Below are 12,193 nucleotides of genomic sequence, written 5' to 3' on the forward strand. Positions count from 1 at the left end.
ACTAGAACTACCCTACGACTCAGCAATTGCACTACTAGGTATTTATCCAAGGGATATAGGTGTACTGTTTCGAAGGGGCACATGCACCCCAATGTTTATAGCAGCACTATCAACAATATCCAAAGTATGGAAAGAGCTCACATGTCCATCGATGGATGAATGGATAAAGAAGTAGTATGTGTATATACACATACACATAATGGAGTGTTACTCAGCAACCAAAAAGAATGAAATCTTGCCATTTGCAATTAAATGGATGGAACTGGAAGGGTATTATACTAAGCAAAATTAGGGAAAAACAAATATATGACTTCACTCATATGAGGACTTTAAGATACAAAACAGATGAACATAAGGGAAGGGAAGCAGACATAATATAAAAACAGGGAGGTGGACAAAACATAAGAGACTCAAATAATGGAGAACAAACAGGGTTACTGGAGGGGCTGTGGGAGGGGGAGATGGGCTAAATGGTTAAGGGGAATTAAGGAATCTACTCCTGAAATCATTGTTGCACTACACGCTAACTAACTTGGATGTGAATTTTAAAAAATTTTGGTCATCAGAAGACTAAATCAATAAGCCATGGAAGAGGGAAAAGTATTTGTAACATGTATCAATAAAATAACGAAAAAAGAAACCTCATAGTAAGAAGCAAACAACTGAAAAACAAGCCTCGAACAGGCATCTCCCCAAACAGGGGGTTCAGTATATATGTGAAAAGGTGCTCAACCTGATTAGTAATAAGGGAAATAAAACTCAAACCACAATGAAATATTGCTACACACCCACCAAATGGGCAAAAATTTTTAAATCCAACAATACCTACCAAGTGTTGATGAGGTAGAATGACATAACTCATACACTGCAAGTAGTGATGTAAATTTAGTACCATCACTTTGGAAAAGAGTTTAGCACTTTCTGATAAAGTCAGATATACGTATCCTATGATCTAAGCAATTTCATTCATAAGTATAGGTACCCTAGAATACATGCACATATGTATTAAGTTACTTGTACAAGAATATTCACAGCAGCATTATTCATAATAGCCTGAAACTGTCCGTCATTAAGAGTAAAATGGGTAGATTATTAATATTATACTGTTTAAACTTCATTCTCCTGTAACAGCATGGATCTGTCCACAGTATTGAAGGAAAGAGGACATAAGAATACATATAGTGTAACTCAAGTTATATAAAGCTTGCAAGCAGTAACACTAAACTGTATATTGATGGTGAGGGTGGCCAGTTACCCTTAAAGGGCATGACAGTAAATATTTTAGACTTAACTGCCTCATGGTCTCTGTCATAACTGTAACTACACTCTGCCACTGTGTTGTAAAAGCAGCCCTAGATGGTTCATGGCCCTGTTCCAGCAAGAACCAACCCCTGCTTTGTAGGTATATGTGTTGGAGACAAAATTACACTTAAGAAGAGGAAGAACAAGAAAAAGGGAATGAAATAATGGCCATAAAAGACAGGACAGTGGTTACCTCTTGGGAGGAAGGGTTTGTGATTTGGGAGGGGTAAATTGGGACTTCTGGGATGCTGGCATTGTATTAGTGAGACTTGTGTGGAGGTTGCACAGGTAGGCATTCACCTTATAGCTGTTTTTTTTTAAGTCTACATAAAAATTCTATGTACTGGAGTACCTGGGTGGCTCAGTCGGTTGAGCAACAGACTTCAGTTCAGGTCATGATCTCACAGTCCTCGAGTTTGAGCCCCATGTCAGGCTCTGTGCTGACAGCTAGCTCAGAGCTTGGAGCCTGCCTCGGATTCTGTGTTTCCCTCTCTCTTTTACCCTCCCCTGCTTGTACTGTCTCTCTCTGTCAAAAATAAATTTAAAAAACAACAACAACAAAAATTTTTTTTCATTTCTATGTACAGTAATCCTATGACAAGTTTTCAAAAGTGAAAACAGTACTTCCTTAAATGATTGTTATAACATTAATTTTATGTGAATTTTTGTTTAGTTTACATTTGAGTTTATTTCTGAAATCTATCAAAGCAACACCCCTAAAAGAATTTAGATAGTAATATAAGGCTCTTGTCTTTTATATTCTTTGTTTTAGGGGTTTGGAGATACAGATTGCAATTAATATTTATACTGAAGTATTGACTGCTGTCCTCCTTTTTTCCTTTTATTCACAGGTTCAGTAGATGAAGGCGTCACTGAAGGGTTACCTACACTTCAAAACACTTCTAGCACTAATGCTCATGCAGATGATGATGATCGGTTAGTACCGACATAGTCTGTCATTTTCTTATAAAAGGGTGTACTTATGGGGTATCTGGTTGGCTCAGTCAGTTAAGTGTCCACTCTTGATATAGGCTCAGGTCATGATCTCGCAGTCATGGGATTGAGCTCCAAGTTTGGCTCCATGCTGAGCATGGACCTGCTTGGGATTCTCTTCTCTCTCTCCCCCTCTCCCCACCTCTCTCCCATACTCCAGTGCACATCCTCTTTCTCAGTGTCTCTCTCTCTCTCTTTCTCTCTCAAAAATAAATAAACTTTAAAAAGAGGGGGTTGTACTTGCAACTGTAAATTCAGACACTTTAACTGGGAATTATGTAAGAAGTTTATTGGGTACCTCATTTTCTTTTTTCAGAATAAAGAGGTAGCATTATTACATCATAAAGTAGACCACCTGTACAAGGTTTATTTGGCATTTTAAGAACTGCTCAGCCCCATCATTTTTAAATAGTATCTAAGGGTGAACTGTGAACTGTGAGCCAAATCTAGTTCACCACCTTTATTTGTAAGTCAGGTGTTCTAATATAGCCATGTTCATTTTTTATACATTGTCTGGATGGCAGAGTTGAGTGGTTGAAACAGATCATGTGGTGTGCAAAGTGAAAAATACTTACTGTTTGCCCTACTACAGAAAAGTTTGCCAAATCCTTATCTCTCTGCCCATAAATCCCAAGTCATTATCTTCGAATTATCCCTCCCTGCTTCATATCTCCACATAGATATATAAGGGCATTTCAAATTTAACATGGCCAAGACCTCTAAATCCCCTTCTAAACCTTGCTCATCTAGTCATACCCAACTCTACAGAGCATCATCATCAGTTAAATGTACACAAGTAGAGCATTGAGAGAGAACTATTAGGAACTGCTTGGTATATGGTATGTTTAGGGAATATGAGAAGAAATGAGGCTGGGAAAGTACGCAGAACCCAGATCATGAGGTTTGTATACCTTGCAGAGGTGTTTAGACTTTATTCTGAAGATAACAGCCATTGTCGGATTTTAAATAGGGGGCTGATTTAATCAGAGAGATCACTGTGAAACGGAAGGATGGATTGGAGAGGTCAGGGGCTAAAGAGAGGGAGTTACTAATTCAGCTTTGTATTGATGAGGGCCTAAATTAAAGCAGTAGTAGGAAGGAAATGATTAAAGAGATTAAAATTTCTAAGGCAAAACCATTTATGATATATTCTGTGATAATATGTCTTTCAGATGTTGGACATTCTGGGCAATTCAACATTGTATTTCATATTGCTATAAATGAAACTTTTAATCTAACAGTTAAACTCTTCAAAAAGTGGGGGGTTTTTTGTTCATTTAATGTTGTGCAGAAATGTTTATTCAACTTAAAAATTAGAATCTGGTTCCCTTCTTTGGTCTTGTTTTAGGTTGGAAAATGTTCAGTATCCTTACCAACTCTACATAGCTCCTTCTACCAGCAGTACGGAACGACCAAGTCCAAACGGTCCAGATAGACCTTTTCAGTGTCCAACTTGTGGGGTACGATTCACCCGTATTCAGAACCTAAAACAGCACATGCTCATCCACTCAGGTAAGGTCGTCTTCCCTATTGTTGCATAAATTAGTACTTGAAACATCATATTTGGAATCCCAGTTAAAAATAGAAAACAGATGTTTTTGAGTTTAAAATATATGTCTCTGAGAAATCAAATAAGCCTAAGTCTATTGCTAAAATGGTACAGTGTTAGAAAGCTATTTGTTTAATACAATATATTTGCCACAGGCATAAGTGTTCAGATTAAAACTTGGTGGGGTATGTGTCTGTAATACGTAAGTGAAAGGTATTGGGTGTATTATGTGTGTGTATATATGTATGATAGAGAAGCACAGATAACAGATGGTAGAGCAAATGGAATTAAAAGGGTATTTATTGCTGTTCTTTATATTCTTCTTGTAACTTCTCTTTATAGTTGGAATTATTTCCAAATAAAAAAGTGTTTTTAGAAATTTAAATTTAATTATTCAAAATTTAATTCTAATTCTGCAATCCTGAATTTCTCTGCCCTGACTAATCAGCATTTTAGCATTTTTTAGGATAAAAGATTCTGAATAAATGACATGTAAAACATTTGAAATTTAAGTTCATTGATCACAAAAAGGCAACAAAATTCTTGTGGATAAACACCTCGAGTAGGAAATCTTTGCTGCTGTTTTCAACTGTGTTGTCTTCTTGCTTTGCTCTTCTGTAGATAGGTCTAATAGTCCCTGAGCTAACATCAATTCCCTATGACTTAAATCAACAGATTGTATTTTGAAGGTTTTTACATTTCTTTTGCCAAAACTATGCTAATTGAAGAGACACTTAATATACTTAATAATTCACATATTAGTTTCTACATATTTTTTATCACTTTACATTATATGCCCAAAAGTCCAGTTCACCAAATGATAATTCTACCATGATTATTAATTATGTTCATAGATGTTTCTTCTCATTTCTCTCTCGGAATAAAGAATAGGTACATTTTCACATCTTTTCAATGTAAACCCTACTACTTCAATGAAATGAAATAATGTTTTATGGGGATTTGATGCTTTTTAAATACTTTGGTTATGTTTTGAAGTCTGTTAAATAGATTATTTAGAAGAATATTAAAAAATCAGCTTGAGTATATATTAACTAGTTCGCCTCTCTAATGCCTTTCTTTTTTTTTTTTCTTTTTTTCTTTTTTGTAAGCACTAGTAACTTTTCAAATATTCTGTACCTTTTCTGAGATGTTGAATTGGAATCCATTTTTGCTAGTGATTTTTGCCTTTTTAAATTACCTATTGCTACAAAATTGTTGTTCAGAAATTTTTGAGGTTTATAACCTTTCACTTTATTTTGATTTTAGATAATATTTTGTTTTGCTTTATTTTGTAGGAATTAAACCATTTCAATGTGACCGCTGTGGGAAAAAGTTCACCAGGGCTTACTCGCTAAAGATGCATCGCCTAAAGCATGAAGGTAAACGCTGTTTCCGGTGCCAGATATGTAGTGCCACTTTCACTTCCTTCGGGGAATATAAACACCACATGAGGGTTTCCCGGCACATTATCCGCAAGCCTCGGATTTACGAGTGCAAAACATGTGGCGCCATGTTCACCAACTCTGGAAATTTAATCGTGCACCTGAGGAGTCTGAACCATGAAGCGTCAGAGCTAGCAAACTACTTCCAGAGCAGGTGAGGCGCACAGCAAAACGAGCCAGGAAAACCGCTTACTAAACTCTCTTTCCCTGCTGTCAAGGCGGCCTGCTATGCTTACCAGGTTGCTAGCTTCTCGGTCACATTCCTTTTAAATTTCCACTGTCCATATTCTCATCTCTTGATCTGATACAATTTTGCTGGATCTTCTAAGTATATACAATTATAAATATTTTTCTAGTTGGTATTGGAAATTTTTTCCTTCTGGGAATAGACTACTTATCTCTTGCTTTGTCTTTTTTGGGTTTTTTTGTTTTTTTAATAATTAAGCTTAAAGTAATTTAGACCTTATTGGAAAAGTTACCATGTCAGATGATCTTTAGTGGTATTGGATTAATTCAGACTCTTTGGATGTCAAAAAAAATTTTTTACCACTTTTTTTAAATTCTATATAAAGGAATATATATTTATCAATAAAGAAAGGAACTTCAACAGCAGTTATAATGGATATGATTAAGTCAAATTTCCTTTTTCTTTCAATTTAAAGCTCCATGCTTTTCATTAATAATTTATGATAGAGTTCCTTTCTGATTTATAGAGTGTCCAAGGAAATAAAGGTTTAGTTCTGACTCTACCACTAACTGGCATTATGATTGAACATGTCACAGTACAAATGAAGAAGCCTAAAGCATAGAGACAGATAAAATGTAAGCTTTAAAGGTGATTTCAGAGGTCTCTAAATATAAAACTGTTTTCTTAATACTTTATCAAAAATATACATCTGTAGGAATCCTTAATTTTTTATAAAATGAAATCTTTCTAAACTTTTAAATTTTAAACCAGCTTTATTTCTTAAATCTTATTTTTCAATAAATTCCAAATTATTCCTGCACAGATTTTTTTTCTCTTCAGACCCAACATTCATGTTGTTTAATCATCTATGAGTATCTGGTTGTCCTATCACTAAGCCTAAATTATACATATCGTATCAGACATTGTTTGTTCAGAACTAAAATAGTATCTCAGTTAACCGCTCCTATTGCCTATATCTTCCCTGTACAGAACCTTCTATCCTCCATTCTTTCTAACCTGAAGATTTTTTAAAAAATAAAACCTAGACATTTTAAATTGCTTTGCAAATGAACAGATTTTGATTTTTTTATTAATACTGGACAATCAGATTATAAACCACCTTCTTAAATGTATTAGTTATTGACATTCCTAGTAGAATGAACTTTTTAGGTCCAGCAATAGATTTAATTAAAGCATCTAAATGTTTTTTTAACTACAAAAATATGCTTATAGTAGAAAACTTAGTAAATGTAGGAAACTATAAAATATAAAAAAATATTTTCTGATCTTACTACCCGGGGTTAACATCCACTGTTGTTAAAATTTTGGTGTATTTTATTGTCCATATTTAGTTATTAAATATTTATTTAATCCTATCAGCATAATATTAAATATTTGCAATATTAATAAATACTTTCTGAAGACTGATATATAACCAATTTCATGGCATTCATTTTCAATTCCTCCTTCTAATGGAATTTTTTATTGTTTTCGTATACTAAATCTAATAGAATACACATAAACTATTCTTTATATTTCTCTGTATAGTATATTACGTATAATGCCATTTATACATAAAGACTTAATTTCTTTGTTTTTAATTTTCGTAATGTTTTATTTTATTTTTTTTTTGAGAGAGAGAGAGAGACAGCGTGAACGGGAGGGTCAGAGAAAGAGAGGGAGACACAGAATCTGAAAGCAGTCTCCAGGCTCTGAGCTAGCTGTCAGCACAGAGCCTGACGCAGGGCTTGAACCCATGAACCGTGAGATATGACCTGAGCCAAAGCAGGATGCTCAGCCAACTGAGCCACCCAGGTGCCCCAAGGACTTAGCTTTTTAACTAACTTCTATCCAGGAAGTAATAAAAAGCTAGGTTTATATACCTCTTAATTAGCATATAATCTCAGAAACGTTAAGTATAAGGTATTCAAATGATATTTGCTTAAGTGAGCATGCTAATTGTATTTGTATACAGAAACTCTTCTACATAGAAGGAAAGGCTGCTTAGGTGTCTAAAGTGACAGTGAAGCTGATAATCCTATCTATTGGTAGTAGAGTTGATATACTTTGGTTCTGATGGGTGGCTTGGGCTCATATTTAGGAAAGTTTAAGAATTTGAATATCCTGAGTTATAATTAGTCAAGAACTAGAGAAATGAAAAATCCCAATCTTGTTTTACAAACCAGGTCTTTTTATTGTGGCTAATTTATTACTGGTATGAAAATTAACTCCCTCTTTCATCCTTTGCCTCTTAGTGATTTCCTAGTACCGGACTACTTAAACCAGGAGCAAGAAGAGACTCTTGTTCAGTATGATCTTGGAGAACACAGTTTTGAAAGCAACTCCTCTGTTCAAATGCCTGTAATTTCACAGGTCTCCTCGACCCAGAATTGTGAAAGCACTTTCCCCTTGGGGTCTCTTGGTGGGCTGGCAGAAAAAGAGGAAGAAATGCCAGAGCAGCCAAAGACCAGTGCTTGTGCCGAGGCAACCAGAGATGACCCCCCCAAATCAGAGCTGTCTTCTATAACCATTGAATAATTTCATGGTTTGACTTCATTTTTGGTTTTTGGAAAGTGCCTGTGCTTGGTCTTGTACATTTAAATTTAATTTAATTTTTTAAACAAAAAAGCGTTTGGGAAAGAATTTCCCTTTTTACTTTGTAAGCCCCACCACTGATGTTTTATTTTTCATGACTGAGAGATTGCTTCTGTAAGTGCACAATAACATGATGTTGAAACATAATTGAAACTATGAGACTTAAAGAGAACGAGTTGACTTCAAGCCTATATCAGTTTCTTCTTCCATTGTTAAAAGTAGGCTAACAAAATCATTAGGTAAAGAAGAATTTAGATGACTGTTGACCTTCCTGAGATGAAAGGGTACACCAGAAACAAATTACTGAACAGAATTTGACAGCCTGAATAGATGTTTACTCCTTTACACAGGACATTGTACAATATTTTGTAAAGCCTGTTGGTTTAGGAAATATTTACGGTAAGCTTTCTTAAAAATTATTAGGGTAAATACTTCTGAAATCCAATGTATTTTTTTTAAGCTTTGTCATTTCTGTTATTTTTCATGGTGAAATTTGGTGTAGGGATAGGCATTCACTGAACTTTTTTAGTACCACTCCAAATAATTTTTCTTTTGTGAAAGAAGGCAGAGAACCATCACTGAGCTAGTCAGGTTGTACATGAGATGACCAGGAGTGGAAAATGAAGTACATAAATCCTAACTTCATAGAAGCTATTAATAATGCTTTTCTGACTAAAATTGTTGTTTACCTGGTCTTTGAATGTTAATGCCTGGCTAATTAGATCATTGCCTAAATCATTTTTCCTCTTGCCCCATGAACAGTACTTCCTCTTGCATATAGTGGCATGATATTATATAAAGGAAAAATATTGGAGATATTCTATATTTTATATATAGGTTTATGTATTGTTGGGGATGTTTTTATTGTGCTGATTTGGACAAAATAAAAGAATTCTCTGTTAAGACTATGTTCTTAACCCAACTAAGATTGTTTACAGAGTTCCCCATGTCACTGATACATTGTTTTTGTTCAAAAATATTTTTAGACATTGACAAGTTTATTAAAAGGATTAGTGTAGTTTTTACACAATGTAAGCAATAATGTAACAGATAAGAAGAGGCTTTAAATTGATCATCTATGACTTATAAATCTAGGGGGGAAATTGTTAAGACTAAAGGAAAACTAAAACCCTTAAATTAATATCACCTCTTTTGCTGCTAAAAAAATGAAACTTTGATTTATAGTTTAAATTTATGTCATACTCTAAACTGAAGTATACTTTTCATCTGGTGCCATTAAAGCATCACTGACCTTGATCCTAAATATTCACTTTTGAATAACCTTTTTTCTATGTAACCCAAGGGTTAATAATTATGAAAACACCTGATTAAACTAGAAAAAGAAACTAAATAATTTCTTATTCAAAACACAAGATCTGAATTTTGTTCGGGTGCTAGACCTTAATAAAATTAAGTTTTTAAGTTATAGTGATTTTATTGTTTCATTTTTTTTTAATTGGCTAATTCTGTGATTGATTTTCCTCCCACAAATGTAAAAGGAAGGGAAAGTAAACTCATTAAAAATTTTTTTCAGGTAACATTTTTTTTTTCTAGATTTCTGCTGTCTTGCTTCCAATTCCTTATCTCAGTCTTGAACCTGTTTTTCCCCATTTGCTCCCAAACACGGGTATATTACCTTCAGGAAGATCAACATACACAGGTTATACTGGGCTTCCATCATTTATGCTTCTTTACTAATAGGATTGAATTACTTTTTACAACAGACTGTAAAACTTATTAGTAACAGTACTGCTGTGTCTCACCTGGAAAGGTCAGGAATTTTTATTTTTAATGTCATACATATTCTTGAAAAATGTTGTGCCTACCAATGGATAAATCTTGGAGTTAATTTTAAAATTTTATATGGGCAAAACAAAGAATAGATAAAACTATGACCAGGAATCATTGTTGCCTTCAGTTCTAAGAGTTATTTTTTTTAACTAAGTAGAAAAGGGGTGGGGGAAAAATAGGGTAAGAATTGTTTAGGGATTTGTATGATTGAAAGTGTTTTAGCATATCCCCTACCTATCCTGAGAACTCTGTGTTAAGAAAGCCCACAATTTGGGCAGCTGTGAAGTATTCTTTGTTCTCAGAATGTAGGATTACCACCACTGGCTATTCTTTCCCAAATGGAAACTTTAGATTTTCATTGGTAATTACAAATTGCACAGATTTCCAAGTTTTATGAAAAATTTGAATATACTGTGAAAATGTATATTTGGTTTATTATCTGTACCGCAAATCTTAACAATGCAGGTAACTAGCATTTAACATAAAATGGTATAAACAAAGTCCTTTTTTTCTTTTTCATTGAGGCTCTTCATTTTGCTTGATATGCAATTTAAGGATTTTTAGCTTAAACTAAGCTGCAAGGGATAATTGTATATAGTGTTACTTGGATTTATTTATAATTCATCTAAGAGAGGGATACCTAAATGGATAATTTTTACCAAAATATATGGAAAACATTGCAAAGAGATGAAAGCCAGTTACATTATGCCATCCATTAGAAATTATCAGTATAACTAAATAAAATTTTCAGTTTAGAATACTTAAGCATAGCTGTCTTTCATAAGCCCCAAGAGGGTAACTTTGTGATATTTTAAGGGCTTAAATTTTAGGATGCAGGATAAATTGCCTTTTTAAAACCAAGAATTTTATACAAGAAAAGCATTTATTTTCCATTTGTATGCTACCAAATAGGTATAATAACTTTAGAAATGAGCAAAGATGCTCGTTATGTTAAATCTCCTGCAGTCATTCTTTCCATTTTTAAGGGCATATTCTAACAATGGAAGCATCTAGCGAGACAGTGATTGTAATAATTCAGAAAAAAGGGATTAATACTAGGTTTTAAAAAAAGTTTTTAATAAATGGAAACAGATAGAGATTATGATCCACAAATATATTTATATGTATTTTTAAATTTTAATTTCAAGTAACCTAATTTTTTATTTCACATTATTAGTTGCCAGTTTTTTCTTTTTAGGTTCTCAATTTCAGTGAGACAAAGTGTACTAAAATGTACTTAAATAACCTCACTCAGTCTTACATATAAATATTTCAGCAATATAAACCATTCCAGCTAAGTAATTTGGTTCCATGTTATGACACATGCCCTTTGGTTTATAAAGCAAACAGAAAAACTTGCATTTTGTTAAAATATTTTATCAAATGTAACAGACTAGTCAGCAGGTCTAATGTAGTATCACTGGTAACTCTGTTACCTTCTAACTACTGAGCCAGACTCTCCTAATGTATAAATGATTCCCTGGGAAGTTGTATTAACTCTTTGAGTCTTTTGTTTGATCTCTTATTATTTTATTCTTGTACTCCATCTGAATAGAAGCCAGTGATCTTATTTAGTGGCTTTTAATTTGAAGGTCCTCAGATCAGTTTTAGTCTCTCAGCTTTGTAGTCCCTGAAAAATACATTACTTTATAAGGTAATGTCAACTCTGTACTTTACCACATGGAGAGAATCATTGTTATTACTTGAGAAATGAACAGTCCTAAATTGTAATATCTTAACTGAAAGGAGTTTGAGATTTGACAAGTTGGTGAAGAAGAGAATAAGAAACTTTCATGTGGCACTTACTCTATTTTCACTCATCTGCAAAATGTGAAGTTTTAACTCTGAAATATACATCCAAATGAGGGAGCATAGTTTTCTAGATTAACTGGGGGTTGAGGGAGTACTAGTAAAGTTTGCATTTGGAAGCAACCCAAAGTTGCTAAAAGGTAATAAATGTGATTTTCACTGTAAATTATTGACATAAGATACTTTATTTATAATATATTCAGATTTTAAAAGTAACAGAAGAATGTATAGAAACTAGATTTTGTTTTCTGAAGCAGTGGAACAAAATTAAGGAGAGTTCTATTATAGTATAAACACATCTATGAGGAATATTTATAGCTAAGCATACTCCTTTAGCTTTAAGCTAAAATGGTCAAGATTTAAATTTATTTTTTATTTTGCTTAGACCCACTTCTATCTTTTAGTGTCATTTTGCTTGACAGAATGTGGTGATATAGGGTATTTTTATTTGGGAAGTCCTCAACAAGATGAATTTGCCAAAAGCAATAATAGTTCAGAATAAACAGTAAAGTGGAATTGAACCAA

General features: G+C 33.6%; 1 protein-coding gene across 2 annotated transcripts in view; it reads left to right on the forward strand.

Annotated features, from left to right (window-relative positions):
- Window positions 1-9,606, forward strand: part of ZBTB44 (zinc finger and BTB domain containing 44) — a 32,248-nt gene extending 22,642 nt beyond the window's left edge. The window contains exons 2-5 of one of the 2 annotated variants that reach the window (XM_029956666.1): window positions 2,154-2,238; window positions 3,644-3,807; window positions 5,140-5,440; window positions 7,729-9,606. In XM_029956666.1, the coding sequence (XP_029812526.1) occupies window positions 2,154-2,238; window positions 3,644-3,807; window positions 5,140-5,440; window positions 7,729-8,011 (833 nt within the window). In that variant the 3' untranslated portion in view covers window positions 8,012-9,606. The remainder of the gene's footprint in view (window positions 1-2,153; window positions 2,239-3,643; window positions 3,808-5,139; window positions 5,441-7,728) is intronic. The other variant, XM_029956667.1, reaches the window with a different exon arrangement.
- Window positions 9,607-12,193: the final 2,587 nt, after the last annotated feature.

Source organism: Suricata suricatta, chromosome 11 (genome assembly GCF_006229205.1).
Source record: "Suricata suricatta isolate VVHF042 chromosome 11, meerkat_22Aug2017_6uvM2_HiC, whole genome shotgun sequence".
Classification (NCBI taxonomy): domain Eukaryota; kingdom Metazoa; phylum Chordata; class Mammalia; order Carnivora; family Herpestidae; genus Suricata; species Suricata suricatta.